This window comes from Salmo salar, chromosome ssa20 (assembly GCF_905237065.1).
Source record: "Salmo salar chromosome ssa20, Ssal_v3.1, whole genome shotgun sequence".
NCBI classification, from domain to species: Eukaryota; Metazoa; Chordata; class Actinopteri; order Salmoniformes; family Salmonidae; genus Salmo; species Salmo salar.
This window is the reverse complement of record NC_059461.1, coordinates 86,169,923-86,187,437: the sequence shown is the minus strand read 5'-3', so window position 1 is coordinate 86,187,437 and position 17,515 is coordinate 86,169,923. Positions and strand designations below refer to the sequence as shown.

The following is a 17,515-nucleotide window of genomic DNA, read 5'->3' as shown; positions in this document are numbered from 1 at the left end:
GCTGGTCCAATCATTTTTTTAAAATGTTTTATTCTTTTCCAAAATACCTGTGACAACTCTTTTTGTTAACGAACAATTTTGTTCTTGCAAAGTGAACAAAAGCGTTTATTCTTTACCAGAACCTAAAATGACTTTAGCGTTACCCATATGATAGAAATAGATAGATAGCAGGTGTCTTTAGCGTTAGCCATATGATAGAAATAGATAGATAGCAGGTGTCTTTAGCGTTAGCCATAAGATAGAAATAGATAGATAGCAGGTGTCTTTAGCGTTAGCCATATGATAGAAATAGATAGATAGCAGGTGTCTTTAGCGTTAGCCATATGATAGAAATAGATAGATAGCAGGTGTCTTTAGCGTTAGCCATATGATAGAAATAGATAGATAGCAGGTGTCTTTAGCGTTAGCCATATGATAGAAATAGATAGATAGCAGGTGTCTTTAGCGTTAGCCATATGATAGAAATAGATAGATAGCAGGTGTCTTTAGCGTTAGCCATATGATAGAAATAGATAGATAGCAGGTGTCTTTAGCGTTAGCCATATGATAGAAATAGATAGATAGCAGGTGTCTTTAGCGTTAGCCATATGATAGAAATAGATAGATAGATAGCAGGTGTCTTTAGCGTTAGCCATATGATAGAAATAGATAGATAGATAGATAGCAGGTGTCTTTAGCGTTAGCCATATGATAGAAATAGATAGATAGATAGCAGGTGTCTTTAGCGTTAGCCATATGATAGAAATAGATAGATAGATAGCAGGTGTCTTTAGCGTTAGCCATATGATAGAAATAGATAGATAGATAGCAGGTGTCTTTAGCGTTAGCCATATGATAGAAATAGATAGATAGATAGCAGGTGTCTTTAGCGTTAGCCATATGATAGAAATAGATAGATAGATAGCAGGTGTCTTTAGCGTTAGCCATATGATAGAAATAGATAGATAGATAGCAGGTGTCTTTAGCGTTAGCCATATGATAGAAATAGATAGATAGATAGCAGGTGTCTTTAGCGTTAGCCATATGATAGAAATAGATAGATAGATAGCAGGTGTCTTTAGCGTTAGCCATATGATAGAAATAGATAGATAGATAGCAGGTGTCTTTAGCGTTAGCCATATGATAGAAATAGATAGATAGCAGGTGTCTTGCTCGTCGTAAGAACTGGACCAAGGCGCAGCGTTCCACATCTTTAATATCAAGTGAAACTTCAGCAAAACAATAAACGAACAACGAAACGTGACTACGTGGTGCACATGCACAAACACAAACCAAAACACCAACATAGACATTTTAAACTAGAACACCTCCTCGTCACACCCTGACCTACTACACCATAGAGAAACAAGGGCTGTCTATGGTCACGGTGTGACAGCAGGCTGGTGGTTGTGAAGCACGAGAGAGCAGTAGCGGATCCCCATTTCAGTTCCTCACACGGACCGCCACACTCCTAGTTAGTGTAAACAGAAACGGTAATCAATCTGTGAGAAATGTATTCACGTTTCTGTAAAAACCAACGACTATGTTTTCAAGAACAGTGTAGCAATGTAGCCTGTGTGTGTGTGCGTGTCTCAGAAAACCGCTGACTGATTCGTTTATTGGGTAAAACTATGACTTGACACTTTTTTGGTAAAGTGTGTTTCACTTCTCTCAGCTGTCGTGAGTCAATGAACTGTAGAGTCATGTGTGGTTGAGCTGGAGCTGGGCATAGGATGGTGTGTTTGCGGGGCGTTTGTATTCATTTTGACAGATGATTCCTCTGCCTCTTTGTTTATAATTAAAATGGGATATTTTGGCTAGCATAGGTAGCTGAGCTGTGAACTATGTACTGGACAGTGGACTAGAGTCTAGTGGCTAGCTGAGCTGTGAACTATGTACTGGACAGTGGACTAGAGTCTAGTGGCTAGCTGAGCTGTGAACTATGTACTGGACAGTGGACTAGAGTCTAGTGGCTAGCTGAGCTGTGAACTATGTACTGGACAGTGGACTAGAGTCTAGTGGCTAGCTGAGCTGTGAACTATGTACTGGACAGTGGACTAGAGTCTAGTGGCTAGCTGAGCTGTGAACTATGTACTGGACAGTGGACTAGAGTCTAGTGGCTAGCTGAGCTGTGAAGAAAAATGTATCTTGTAAGCTAGACATACCACACAGGTCACCAAAACACACACCAAAGGCGTCAGTATGCTTCAGGTCGGCTGGCCCCTAGCAGAACTCGGCTAGCCCAACCGATTGAGTTTGCTCTGCATACTCCCTTAAAAGACCTTTGCTTGAAAAACGTGGCAATAGTGCTGTTTGTCCATTTTGAGACACCATAGCCAGTATACACTTCCTCAAAATAGTCAGAATGAATCTAAGACAACTCAATAAATCTGTCATTAATTTTGACGTTTTTGCTGAAGAAATCTTAGTCACGCAATTTTACATCTAACTAAGATGTTTGGGGAGGTATTTCTCAATGAAAAAAATGTGCATGAAAACAGACTTTATTGAAGAATCCCTACTGTTGACCAATCACCGACGAAGGGGCTTAGACTTTGGCTCCGAACTTCGGCTTGCCTCCAGAAGAAATGTTGTGTGCCCGAACAGCCGAGAAAATCCTCACCAAAATCCAAAACAAACAACGTCACAAAATGTCATCATAATATATGCACGAAGTCTTCCGAACTGTTTCGGCTGGGATGCATGCGGGAGCCTTAACTGTCCATGCACAGCTTGTCACACCTCTCTGTCTCTGCCTGTCCAGACTCCTTTAACCTCAAATTCCATTAGTCTCCCAGCCACGATCAATCAGCCCATTAACACAGCCACAGCACAGCTAGCCGACAGTGTGTGTGTGTGTGTGTGTGTGTGTGTGTGTGTGTGTGTGTGTGTGTGTGTGTGTGTGTGTGTGTGTGTGTGTGTGTGTGTGTGTGTGTGCATGACATATTTATGTGTTTGCCTGCATGCATTGCTCATGCATGTGTAAGGGGCATGTCTGACCCAGAAAAGGGCTTGCCAGGGGCCCGAGGGGTGCTAGTGGGTCGGTGGTAGGGGGGTGGGGCGGTAGGATTTGACCCAGACTAGCACAGACAAAGACAGAGGTCTCTCTCAATTCAATTCAAGGGGATTTATTGGCATGGGAAGCATATGTTAACATTGCTAAAGCAAGTGAAATAGATAATAAAGAAATGTGAAATAAACAATAAAAATAAACAGTAAACATTACACTCGTAAAAGGTTCCAAAGAATAAAGACATTTCAAATGTCATATTATGGATATGTACGGTGTTATAATGATGTGCAAATAGGGAAAAAAGGGAAAATAAATAAACATAAATATGGGTTGTATTTACAATGGTGTTTGTAAATACAATAAAGCCCCTTGAATTGACCCCCACTGACCCTTTTCTTGTGGCAACAGGTCACACTGTGGTATTTCACCCAGTAGACATGGGAGTGTATCAAAATTGGATTTGTTTTCAAATTCAGTTTTTTTGGTGCATTTTTCAAGTGTGGGGCTCTGTGGGGTCTGTTTGTGTTTGTGAACAGAGCCCCAGGACCAGCTTGCTTAGGGGACTCTTCTCTAGGTTCATCTCTCTGTAGGTGATGGCTTTGTTATGGAAGGTTTGGAAATCGCTTCGTTTTAGGTGGTTGTAGAATTTAACATCTCTTTTCTGGATTTTGATTCTTAGCGGGTATCGGCCTTATTCTGCTCTGCATGCATTATTTGGTGTTTTACGTTGTACACAGAGGATATTTTTGCAGAATTCTGCATGCAGTCTCAATTTGGTGTTTGTCCCATTTTGTGAGCAGACCCCAGATCTCTCTCTCTCTCTCGCTCTCTCATGATCTATCATTACATAAGGCTGATCTTGACCTAGATAGCACATTTACAGTTGACCGCAGTGTGTGATATCTGCCGGTTTTATGTGATGTTGCAAGATGAATGTGTCCGTCAAGTGATATTGGCCGTGTGTGTGGGGCGTACTGACCATGTGCTCTCTTCTCTCCTAGGAGTCGTGTGTTTTCCTTAGACTTCACTACGATGCGTGTATGTGACCTGGAGTTCGACCGTGTCAGACGGTTGACCACTCCCTCCAGCCCTGCCGCCCCGCCCCCAAACACAAACCCCACCCCTAACTGCCACACAGTGTGGAAATACTACTGCAGAGACAACTTCGGCTGGAGAGAATACTCTGAGGTGAGTGTGTGCGTGTGTCCGTGCGTGCGTGCGTCCATGCGTGCGTGTTCAGAGCAGTGGTTGGAACCGAAAGTTTTTCTCTGAACAGAACCACGATTATTTTCATTCCGTTCCACTGGTCCGACCAGGAAAATACATTTCTGAACCGGTCAAACTCCAAAAAATGTATCGATTTATATCGTTCCTTTCTGTTTCCTCTTTTAACCTTTGAACCCTCCTTTCTGTTTCCTCTTTTAACCTTTGAACTCTCCTTTCTGTTTCCTCTTTTAACCTTTGAACTCTCCTTTCTGTTTCCTCTTTTAACCTTTGAACCCTCCTTTCTGTTTCCTCTTTTAACCTGTGAACCCTCCTTTCTGTTTCCTATTTTAACCTGTGAACTCTCCTTTCTGTTTCCTTTTTTAACCTTTGAACCCTCCTTTCTGTTTCCTTTTTTAACCTTTGAACCCTCCTTTCTGTTTCCTCTTTTAACCTTTGAACTCTCCTTTCTGTTTCCTCTTTTAACCTTTGAACTCTCCTTTCTGTTTCCTCTTTTAACCTTTGAACCCTCCTTTCTGTTTCCTTTTTTAACCTTTGAACCCTCCTTTCTGTTTCCTCTTTTAACCTTTGAACTCTCCTTTCTGTTTCCTCTTTTAACCTTTGAACTCTCCTTTCTGTTTCCTCTTTTAACCTGTGAAATCTACCGGTTTTTTACATTTTAGTTCATTAAATGACTTCACCAATCCGTGCAGATAGAGCAACTTGCAAGCTAGTTGTTTACATGCATAATGGACAGACAAGTATATAGGGCATGAGTGTTGAGAGAGGATGGAGGAGGAGGCATCCAGAAGCTCTGAACATCTTGATATAACCATCTTGTTATGACATGTATTATCTGAATTAGGCCCACAGAATTATGCCTAGGAGTGGTTTCTATGGAGGAACTTTGAACTTCCGAGAGTTGGACGGACCAGCGCTAGATAGCTAACAAGCTTATGTTTGCAGAGCGGCAGAAGAATTAAAATAAAAACAAGTCTTAACTTTTTGTAGTTAATAAATCCAAAGTGAAACATGATAACTATAGTATTCTTAACTAGCATTGAAAAAGTGAATCCATTCTTCCCTAATTTCTGAATCATGCTTGTAACGTCAGTACAGCAGCCTATGGTTTGAAGGGCGGAGGGGCAGGTAGCCTAAACACACACTGGCAACGATTTTCAGCTGGTTTCTGAGTGAGGACTGAGTGAGGACTGAGTGAGGACTTTGCATAGGCGCTTTGTTGCTTAGAAAACATTGCCCGGAACGTAAAACAACTTCATTAACCAGTTCCCATGCTTTTAAAATAACGATTCTGTTCCGGAACAGTATAGATCATTTTCATTCCGGTTCTGTTCCCTGAACCGGTTCCAACTCATGGTACAGAGCTCTCTCTTTCTCCGTCTTTCGCTCTCTCCGCTCTCTCTCTCTCCATCTCTCTCCGTCTTTGTCTGTCTGTCTAAAGCAGATTAATTTCTAAAGAAGATTCATTTCTAAAGCAGATTCATGCCAAAAGTGTTAGTTAAACAATATTAGGTGGAACAACTTTGAATCACATTTTTATTCCTGATGAATAAATCACCACAAGAAATAATATCTCCAATTAAACGTCGATCCCTCCCTCCCCTCTCTTTCTCCCGCCCCCCTCCCCCGCCCCCTCCCTCCAGCCGGTAGTGCGTCTGATAGAGGAGGCTAGTGGTCGTGGTCTGAAGGAGGTTCGTTTCATCACCCTACAGAACCAGTACATCCTCAACATCAGAGAGGGCTTCCAGCAGAACGCCGTGTTCGGCTTCAGACGCCAGATCAAGAAACGACCCCTCTTCCTGTCCTCCATGGTCCTCACGCCACATCTACAGTGAGTACAGGACTAACACTATACTAGTTTCAGATCTACTCCATTACTACAATACTATAACACTATACTAGTTTCAGATCTACTCCATTACTACAATACTATAACACTATACTAGTTTCAGATCTACTCCATTACTACAATACTATAACACTATACTAGTTTCAGATCTACTTCATTACTACAATACTATAACACTTATATTGTCCATTACTACAATACTATAACACTTATATAGTCCATTACTACTATACTATAACACTTATATAGTCCATTACTACTATACTATAACACTTATATAGTCGATTAGATTTAGCACACACTCTTATCGAGAGCCTCCATGAGCAACCTCCCACTTGAGTGTTGAAAAAGTCTGACAAAATGTGATTGTGAGGTGAACTGTCCTGTTAACATTTACATGGCCTGCTGCTACCGTAACAACTTGTCTTGTATGGATGGTACCAGGGCACTGCACACTGTGGTTGGACATGATGTGCCAGCACAGTGACCACACTCTCTTCTCTTACTTAGCTAATGTCACTGTGAAACAGTGTTCCATAGAGCCAGTCAGTCAGTCCTCCCTGGAAGTAGCAGTCAGTCAGTCAGTCCTCCCTGGAAGTAGCAGTCAGTCAGTCAGTCCTCCCTGGAAGTAGCAGTCAGTCAGTCAGTCCTCCCTGGAAGTAGCAGTCAGTCAGTCAGTCCTCCCTGGAAGTAGCAGTCAGTCAGTCAGTCAGTCCTCCCTGGAAGTAGCAGTCAGTCAGTCAGTCCTCCCTGGAAGTAGCAGTCAGTCAGTCAGTCCTCCCTGGAAGTAGCAGTCAGTCAGTCAGTCCTCCCTGGAAGTAGCAGTCAGTCCCTAGTGTAATGTGGCAAATGGATCTAGCTACCAGAACACAGTGGTGCCCTGTCCCTGTCCCTGCCAGTCCTATCAGTCCAGTACTACTGCTACTGGGGGAGCTAGACTGTGCTGGTCCAGGTCTGTTCCAACCAGACCTGGAACAAACAGATGGAAAGAGAGAGATAGAGGAGAAAGAGAGAGAACAAGGAAGAGGGAGAGACAGAAGAAAAAGGGAACGGATGGAAAAGAAAATGGGGAAAAAGAGAGGTGTAAATGGCTTCCAGACAGGGGCAGCAGCATGACTGAACGAGTGTGAAACGTGACTGAGGAGTTGGAATGCGAGCAAGGGATTTGTCCCCTGGACTTTTTCATCTGTTTCCTTCTTTACATCTACGGCTGCTGCTTGACTGTTCTGTTCTCCTCTTCTCTAGTCACCATGTGATGAGTCTCCTCTTCTCTAGTCACCATGTGATGAGTCTCCTCTTCTCTAGTCACCATGTGATGAGTCTCCTCTTCTCTAGTCACCATGTGATGAGTCTCCTCTTCTCTAGTCACCATGTGATGAGTCTCCTCTTCTCTAGTCACCATGTGATGAGTCTCCTCTTCTCTAGTCACCATGTGATGAGTCTCCTCTTCTCTAGTCACCATGTGATGAGTCTCCTCTTCTCTAGTCACCATGTGATGAGTCTCCTCTTCTCTAGTCACCATGTGATGAGTCTCCTCTTCTCTAGTCACCATGTGATGAGTCTCCTCTTCTCTAGTCACCAAGTGATGAGAGAGTCTCTTCTTCTTTGGTCACCGAGTCATGAGAGAGAGGAGCTTCTGCAGTTATCACATTCTCAGACAGTCATGCTGGTCGTGTGTGTGCGTTAGCCGTAAACAGTTGATCATGATATGATTAAAACATATGCAATCTTACTGTGTTTATTTTGAGTTCAGTGTGCGTGCCTGTGTGTGTGAGTGCTGCTGAGCACAGAGGTGGAAGTCATTAGCTTGATTGGCACTGTGGATCTTTATCTGCTTGCAAGTTATTTCTCACTTGGGCAAATACATCTCTCTCTCACGCACGCGTACACACACACACGTACGTACGTCTGTTCACCTTGTCTTAAACACATTCTCCCTTCAATGTTTCACTTCTTGCTTTCCATCTGTTGTCCTCTTTCCCTGCATCTATCCATCTCTTTATTCTCCCTCTTCCCTCGTGCTATCTGGTTCTTTCATTTCACATTCTCTCTCTCTTCCCTGTGATCTTCTCAGAACACATGGGGAATAAAGCATTTGATTTGTGGGTACAGATTTCAGCTTGACACTCAAACAGAGCGAGACAGAACTGAGATGAAAGATGAGACACAGGAGGGAGAGAAAGAAATTGTCACTGTGCCACAGAGAATGACACACACACAGACACCGAGATAAGGCTAATACCATTAAGACATGTAGTCTGAGCCAGACAGAATAACATGACAGCGATCCTACAGTTAGTGACTAAAATGCCAGACAGGCCATCGCTTTTCTTTTCTCTCTGTGTGAGTTCTCTGACAGCCTCCTGATATGCTATTGCTTTGTGTTTTTCTCATCCTGTGTCAGCTCCTCATTTCTGAGAAGCTCATAGCCTTCTCCTTGGCTGCTGCTGCAGTAGAGTGTCGCCTGCTTCTAGCACTATGACATCATCATCGGTGACAGGGATCGTGTTGTTTCTAATGCAGGATGTGGTGGAGCTTCAGTTTTATTGGTTATTCACCATTAGCATAGGTTATTATGAAATAAAACATCATTGGATGATTCCGGATGTGGTTTATAATTCTAGAAGGGATCCATGAACAGTTTAAGTGGGAAGTTTACATACACTTAGGTTGGAGTCATTAAAACTCATTTTTCAACCACTCCACATATTTCTTGTTAACAAACTATAGTTTTGTCAAGTCGGTTAGGACATCTACTTTGTCATGACACACAATTTTTCCAACAATTGTTTACAGACAGATTATTTCACCTATAATTCACTGTATCACAATTCCAGTGAGTCAGAAGCTGACATACACTAAGTTGACAGTGCCTTTAAACAGCTTGGAAAATTCCAGAAAATGATGTCATGGCTTTAGAAGCTTCTAATAGGCTAATTGACATCATTTGAGTCAATTGGAGATGTACCTGTGGAAATATTTCAAGGCCTACCTTCAAACTCAGTGCCTCTTTGCTTGACATCATGGGAAAATCAAAAGAAATCAGCCAAGATCTTAGAAAAAAATGTGTAGTCCTCCACAAGTCTGGTTCAACCTTGGGAGCAATTTCCAAACGCCTGAAGGTACCACGTTCATCTGTACAAACAATAGTACGCAAGTATAAACACCATGGGACCACACAGCCGTCATACCGCTCAGGAAGGAGATACGTTCTGTCTCCTAGAGATGAACGTTCTCTTCTGCGAAAAGTGCAAATCAATCCCAGAACAACAGCAAAGGACCTTGTGAAGAAGCTGGAGGAAACAGGTACAAAAGTATCTATATCCTCAGTAAAACGAGTTCTATATCGACATAACCTGAAAGGCTGCTCAGCAAGGAAGAATCCACTGCTCCAAAACCGCCATAAAAAAGCCAGACTACGGTTTGCAACTGCACATGGGGACAAAGATTGTACTTTTTGGAGAAATGTCTGGTGCACTTCACAAAATAGATGCCACAATGAGGAAGGAAAATTATGTGGATATATTGAAGCAACATCTCAAGACATCAGTCGAGAAGTTGAAGCTTGGTCGCAAATGGGTCTTCCAAATGGACAATGACCCCAAGCATACTTCCAAAGTTGTGGCAAAATGGCTTAAGGATAACAAAGTCAAGGGAAATGGGAAAATCAAAAGAAATCAGCCAAGACCTCCGAAAAAGAAATGTAGACCTCCACAAGCCTGGTTCATCCTTGGGAGCAATTTCCAGATTCAAAAGTATCTTTGTCCACAGTAAAACGAGTCCTATATCATTTTGCTGAGCGGCCTGAAAGGCCGGAAGAAGCCACTGCTCCAAAACCACCATAAAAAAGCCAGACTACGGTTTGCAACTGCACATGGGGACAAAGATCATTACTTTTTTGAGAAATGTCCTCTGGTCTGATGAAACAAAAATTGAACGGTTTGACCATAATGACCATCGTTATGTTTGAAGGAAAAAGGGGGAGGCTTGCAAGAACACCATCCCAACCATGAAGCACGGGGGTGGCAGCATCATGTTGTGGAGGTGTTTTGCTGCAGGAGGGACTGATGCACTTCACAAAATAGATGGCATCATGAGGCAGGAAAATTATGTGGACATATTGAAGCAAAATCTCAAGACAGGAAGTTAAAGCTTGCTCACAAATGGGTCTTCCAAATGGACAATGACCCCAAGCATACTTCCAAAGTTGTAGCAAAATGGCTGAAGGACAACAAAATCAAGGTATTGGAGTGGCCATCACAAAGCCCAGACCTCAATCCTATAGAAAATTTGTTGTCAGAACTGAAAAGCGTGTGCGAGCAAGGAGGCCTACAAACCTGACTCAGTTGCACCAGCTCTGTCAGGAGGAATGGGCCAAAATTCACCCAACTTATTGTGGGAAGCTTGTGGAAGGCTACCCAAAATGTTTGTTAAACAATTTAAAGGCAATGCTACCAAATACTAATTGAGTGTATGTAAACTTCTGACCCACTGGGAATGTGATGAAATAAATAAAAGCTGAAATAAATCATTCTCTCTACTATTATTCTAACATTTCACATTCTTAAAATAAAGTGGTGATCCTAACTGACCGAAAACAGGGAATTTTTACTAGGATTAAATGTCAGGAATTGTGAAAAACTGAGTTTAAATGTATTTGGCTAAGGTGTACGTAAACTTCCGACTTCAACTGTGTATTCCCAGATATGCTGTGTAACACTGTTTCTCCCTCTCTTTTCTAGGACTCTTGGTGGCCTCTCCTCCTTTTCCCCCTCCTCCTCCACCGTGGATCTGTCCGTTTCTCTCCCTCTCTCTCCGTCCTCCACCAACACTCCCAGCGTATTCCCAGAGACCTGGTTACCCATGACAACCAGCCAGGACTTCCTGCAGGTTCCGGTATCCTGTGACGATCGGAGCTATCGGACCGTCTACACCCTCTTCCACAAGACGGTGTCCGAAACTAAGTTCCGCATCCTTAAGATACTCCGCGTCCAGAACCCCTTCCTCTGGGAGAAATACAAGAGGTGAGTTATCATACCGTTATTACACAGGTTCACCTGTGTCCTCGTGGAGGTAAGGAGAGGGTTGACTTAGTAGTTAGAGTTGTTAGTTGGTTATGACTTTCTGAATCAGAGCCCATTTGTTCCTGTAGATAGATGGCTGGTGTGCCTTGGCTGCTACACAGATCTCGCTTTAGACCAGACCTATGGAATAGCTGGATGTCTGATCTCGCTTTAGACCAGACCTAGGGGAAAGCTGGATGTCTGATCTGGCTTTAGACCAGACCTAGGGGAAAGCTGGATGTCTGATCTGGCTTTAGACCAGACCTAGGGGAAAGCTGGATGTCTGATCTGGCTTTAGACCAGACCTAGGGGAAAGCTGGATGTCTGATCTGGCTTTAGGCCAGACCTAGGGGAAAGCTGGATGTCTGATCTGGCTTTAGACCAGACCTAGGGGAAAGCTGGATGTCTGATCTCGCTTTAGACCAGACCTATGGAAAAGCTGGATGTCTGATCTCGCTTTAGACCTGACCTAGGGGAAAGCTGAATGTCTGATCTCGCTTTAGACCAGACCTAGGGGAAAGCCGGATGTCTGATCTGGCTTTAGACCAGACCTAGAGGAAAGCCGGATGTCTGTCTGCTGTGGCTCTGAATGTGCTGGAAAGGGTCTGTTCCAGGCTAAACGACTCTGATGCCAGAATGCACCAGAATGCTTTCAATTGGGGCCAAAGAGGTCATTGATGTTGTGGATATTGAGAGCAGTGTGCTAACCACTAGGCTAATCTAACTTCTTTAAGAGCTAAGCTCCCACGTTGGTTAGCCTTGTGTTTCAATATGACAGAAAGCCCGGGCTGTGTATGTGTGTTCTGAACACGTACTGAGCTGCGCTCTCTCCATTAGTGTAACCCACTAGTGAAGGTGAGTTCAGAAGAACAGGAAGTGGTTCCTTGATTATTTTTTTTAAATACATCCGGTTGCCATAGATACGGCAGAAGGTGAGGATGAATCACGGTGGGTAGTGGGTAGGTGTTGGTTGGTGGTGTGGGTGGGTGGGTGCGTGTGAGTGTTTCCTACTTGGTAGAAACAGGGAATCAAATAGACTGGACTATAGAGTAAAACCTTAAAGCTGTTTCACTGTATCCTGTTCAAAGTGTAAACATTCAATTACTAGACCTAAAGACATCATAACCCCCTCCTCTCCCCCTGACAGGAAGAAGGAGTACATGTCTCGTCGTCTCTCGGAGATGGACAGGATGCTGAGCGAGCGTCACCTGTTCCACGGCACCTCCACTGAGGTGGTGGAGGGCATCTGCAAACACAACTTTGACCCGCGTGTCAGTGGCAAACACGCCACCATGTTCGGACAAGGCTCCTACTTCGCCCGCAAGGCCGTCTACTCCCATAACTTCTCCAAGCGCTCTCCTAAAGGGATCCACTCCATGTTCCTGGCCAAAGTCCTCACTGGCAGGTTAGTAGTCTTTATGGGGATTACTATGTCCTCACTGACAGGTTAGTAGTCTTTATGGGGATTACTATGTCCTCACTGACAGGTTGGTAGTCTTTATGGGGATTACTATGTCCTCACTGACAGGTTAGTAGTCTTTATGGGGATTACTATGTCCTCACTGGCAGGTTAGTAGTCTTTATGTCCTCACTGACAGGTTAGTAGTCTTTATGGGGATTACTATGTCCTCACTGGCAGGTTAGTAGTCTTTATGGGGATTACTATGTCCTCACTGGCAGGTTAGTAGTCTTTATGGGGTCTGTCCTCACTGGCAGGTTAGTAGTCTTTATGGGGATTACTATGTCCTCACTGACAGGTTAGTAGTCTTTATGGGGATTACTATGTCCTCACTGGCAGGTTAGTAGTCTTTATGGGGATTACTATGTCCTCACTGACAGGTTAGTAGTCTTTATGGGGATTACTATGTCCTCACTGGCAGGTTAGTAGTCTTTATGGGGATTACTATGTCCTCGCTGACAGGTTAGTAGTCTTTATGGGGATTACTATGTCCTCACTGGCAGGTTAGTAGTCTTTATGGGGATTACTATGTCCTCACTGGCAGGTTAGTAGTCTTTATGGGGATTACTATGTCCTCACTGACAGGTTAGTAGTCTTTATGGGGATTACTATGTCCTCACTGGCAGGTTAGTAGTCTTTATGGGGATTACTATGTCCTCACTGACAGGTTAGTAGTCTTTATGTCCTCACTGACAGGTTAGTAGTCTTTATGGGGATTACTATGTCCTCACTGACAGGTTAGTAGTCTTTATGGGGATTACTATGTCCTCACTGACAGGTTAGTAGTCTTTATGGGGATTACTATGTCCTCACTGGCAGGTTAGTAGTCTTTATGGGGATTACTATGTCCTCACTGACAGGTTAGTAGTCTTTATGGGGATTACTATGTCCTCACTGGCAGGTTAGTAGTCTTTATGGGGATTACTATGTCCTCACTGGCAGGTTAGTAGTCTTTATGGGGATTACTATGTCCTCACTGACAGGTTAGTAGTCTTTATGGGGATTACTATGTCCTCACTGACAGGTTAGTAGTCTTTATGGGGATTACTATGTCCTCACTGACAGGTTAGTAGTCTTTATGGGGATTACTATGTCCTCACTGACAGGTTAGTAGTCTTTATGGGGATTACTATGTCCTCACTGACAGGTTAGTAGTCTTTATGGGGATTACTATGTCCTCACTGACAGGTTAGTAGTCTTTATGGGGATTACTATGTCCTCACTGACAGGTTAGTAGTCTTTATGGGGATTACTATGTCCTCACTGGCAGGTTAGTAGTCTTTATGGGGATTACTATGTCCTCACTGGCAGGTTAGTAGTCTTCATGGGGATTACTATGTCCTCACTGACAGGTTAGTAGTCTTTATGGGGATTACTATGTCCTCACTGGCAGGTTAGTAGTCTTTATGGGGATTACTATGTCCTCACTGACAGGTTGGTAGTCTTTATGGGGCACAGCACAGAAACACGTCACACAGCACAGAAACACGTCACACAGCACAGAAACACGTCACACAGCACAGAAACACGTCACACAGCACAGTAACACGTCACACAGCACAGTAACACGTCACACAGCACAGTAACACGTCACACAGCACAGTAACACGTCACACAGCAGAGAAATGTGTTTAAAAAAACACTTCCTGACAACAATAACCTGGTGAGTCATCCATGATAGATCCATTTGGTGAGCACTGACAGAACTTGTTGTTCCTCTTTCCTGTGTCTTCAGGTTTACAGTGGGGAATCCCTCCATGCGTCGGCCGCCCCCACTCAGCCCCCGGGACCCCTCCAGTGATCTGTACGACTCCTGTGTAGACAACTGGGTGGACCCCCAGATCTATGTTATTTTCAACGACGACCAGAGCTACCCCTACTTTATCATCCAGTACGAAGAGGTTCCCAGTACCGTGGCTATCTGACACGAGAGCAGACTGAACCAAACTCAGTACCATGGCTATCTGACACGAGACCAGACTGAACCAAACCCAGTACTGTGGCTATCTGACACGAGACCAGACTGAACCAAACCCAGTACTGTGGCTATCTGACACGAGACCAGACTGAACCAAACCCAGTACTGTGGCTATATGAGAACAGACCAGACTGAACCAAACCCAGTACTGTGGCTATATGAGAACAGACCAGACTGAACCAAACCCAGTACTGTGACTATATGAGAACAGACCAGACTGAACCAAACCCAGTACTGTGGCTATATGAGAACAGACCAGACTGAACCAAACCCAGTACTGTGGCTATATGAGAACAGACCAGACTGAACCAAACCCAGTACTGTGGCTATATGAGAACAGACCAGACTGAACCAAATCAGAGAGACCCTGTACTTCACCATCAGTATGAGAAGTTAACCAGTACTGTCAATATCTGAGACCTGAACCCAGGAACCAAACAACCGAGGTTCTGGATATATTTACTGTGGTTTCTCCCAACACCCGTCATCCACAGCAGCTCCCGTCTGTATTCTGTTGGTTTGAAGCCCTGGCTTTTGGGGCAGCCATTTCTGGGGCCTCTTAAACTGGACTGTAGATGGAGTTTCATTTGGACCCAGAATAGATATTTGCCTTGGCGTCTGCCATTTTGGATTCACATCGGAATTGAGCAGTGGACAGTGTCACTGAGACTCAGTGTTGGAGTGACAACATAACGTTTCTGTTTAAAACCAAACCCCCTAACACCCCCAACTCTCTCTCTCTCTCTCTCTCTCTCTCTCTCTCTCTCCATCTCTCTCTCTCTCTCTCTCTCTCTCTCTCTCTCTCTCTCTAAGACCTCTCTCTCTCTCTCTTTAAGACCTCTCTCTCTCTCTCTTTAAGACCTCTCTCTCTCTCTCTTTAAGACCCTCTCTCTCTCTCTCTTTAAGACCTCTCTCTCTCTCTTAAGACCTCTCTCTCTCTCTCTTTAAGACCTCTCTCTCTCTCTCTCTCTTTAAGACCTCTCTCTCTCTCTTTAAGACCTCTCTCTCTCTCTCTCTCTTTAAGACCTCTCTCTCTCTCTCTTTAAGACCTCTCTCTCTCTCTCTCTTTAAGACCTCTCTCTCTCTCTCTTTAAGACCTCTCTCTCTCTCTCTTTAAGACCTCTCTCTCTCTCTTTAAGACCTCTCTCTCTCTCTCTTTAAGACCTCTCTCTCTCTCTCTTTAAGACCTCTCTCTCTCTCTCTTTAAGACCTCTCTCTCTCTCTCTCTTTAAGACCTCTCTCTCTCTCTCTTTAAGACCTCTCTCTCTCTCTTTAAGACCTCTCTCTCTCTCTTTAAGACCTCTCTCTCTCTCTTTAAGACCTCTCTCTCTCTTTAAGACCTCTCTCTCTCTCTCTTAAGACCTCTCTCTCTCTCTCTTTAAGACCTCTCTCTCTCTCTCTCTCTCTCTCTCTCTCTCTCTCTCTCTCTCTCTCTCTCTCTCTCTCTCTCTCTCTCTCTCTCTCTCTCTCTCTCTCTCTTTAAGACCTCTCTCTCTCTCTCTTTAAGACCTCTCTCTCTCTCTCTCTCTCTCTCTCTCTCTTTAAGACCTCTCTCTCTCTCTCTCTTTAAGACCTCTCTCTCTCTCTCTTTAAGACCTCTCTCTCTCTCTTTAAGACCTCTCTCTCTCTCTCTTTAAGACCTCTCTCTCTCTCTTTTAAGACCTCTCTCTCTCTCTCTCTCTCTCTCTCTCTCTCTCTCTCTCTCTCTTTAAGACCTCTCTCTCTCTCTCTTTAAGACCTCTCTCTCTCTCTCTTTAAGACCTCTCTCTCTCTCTCTTTAAGACCTCTCTCTCTCTCTCTTTAAGACCTCTCTCTCTCTCTCTTTAAGACCTCTCTCTCTCTCTCTTTAAGACCTCTCTCTCTCTCTCTTTAAGACCTCTCTCTCTCTCTCTCTTTAAGACCTCTCTCTCTCTCTCTTTAAGACCTCTCTCTCTCTCTTTAAGACCTCTCTCTCTCTCTCTCTCTCTCTCTCTCTCTTTTAAGACCTCTCTCTCTCTCTCTTTAAGACCTCTCTCTCTCTCTTTCTCTCTCTTTCTCTAAGACCTCTCTTTCTTTCTCTAAGACCTCTCTTTCTTTCTCTAAGACCTCTCTCTCTCTCTAAGACCTCTCTTTCTCTCTCTCTCTCTTCTCCAAGACCTCTCTCTCTCTCTTTAAGACCTCTCTCTCTCTCTCTCTCTCTCTTTCTCTAAGACCTCTCCCTCTCTCTTTAAGACCTCTCTCTCTCTCTCTCTCTCTCTTTCTCTAAGACCTCTCTCTTTCTCTAAGACCTCTCTCTTTCTCTAAGACCTCTCTCTTTCTCTAAGACCTCTCTTTCTTTCTCTAAGACCTCTCTCTCTTTCTCTCTCTCTCTCTCTCTCTCTCTCTCTCTCTCTCTCTCTCTCTGAGGGCAGACATGTTTGCTGAGACAAGCTGTACATATGTTCTCCTTGTTTATATTTGAACTGCGTGCCTTTTGTTCATAAAAATGTTTATTTATGTTAGTTAATGTAACATTGAGTAAATAAAGAATCTAAAAGTGAAAATCATAGAACTGTCCTGGGTGATTTATTGCCCAAGTTTTATATTTCATTGGCAGTTGACTACTCTCTTTCTACAGCCTCAGCAACCTTTATGTAAGACCATAATGCTATTTGGTGTTAGTGATAATACCGGAGATGCCGGTGTTTTGAGGATTCATTTCGTAGAGGGCCGGCAAACCGTGTCAATCTATCCTCCAAACACCGGATTCGAGGATATTATCACTTTTATACAATGGGTTACCAACATTAAAATAATGATTGACATGTTTTCATTTTTTTTAAATGTATTTATTCATACTATTTCATCTTTCCACGAGATATAGTCCCGACACAAATCTAGGGTTTCTACCCAAGGCGGCTGGTCGTTTGTTCTATTGGTTAGGTTGCCAGAGCCCTGACCCAGTCGTGTTATTGATATCTATGGACGCGAC

The 17,515-nt window shown here is 43.7% G+C and overlaps 1 protein-coding gene across 2 annotated transcripts in view; it reads left to right on the top strand.

Moving 5' to 3' along the window:
* LOC106581451 (TCDD-inducible poly(ADP-ribose) polymerase) overlaps nt 1–14,902 on the top strand; it is a 28,710-nt gene extending 13,808 nt beyond the window's left edge. For both annotated transcript variants that reach the window (XM_014163517.2, XM_014163516.2), the window contains exons 3-7: nt 3,994–4,180; nt 5,860–6,047; nt 10,808–11,089; nt 12,276–12,533; nt 14,323–14,902. In XM_014163517.2, coding sequence (XP_014018992.1) covers nt 3,994–4,180; nt 5,860–6,047; nt 10,808–11,089; nt 12,276–12,533; nt 14,323–14,512 — 1,105 coding nt within the window. In that variant the 3' untranslated portion in view covers nt 14,513–14,902. The remainder of the gene's footprint in view (nt 1–3,993; nt 4,181–5,859; nt 6,048–10,807; nt 11,090–12,275; nt 12,534–14,322) is intronic.
* The last annotated feature ends 2,613 nt before the right edge of the window (nt 14,903–17,515 follow it).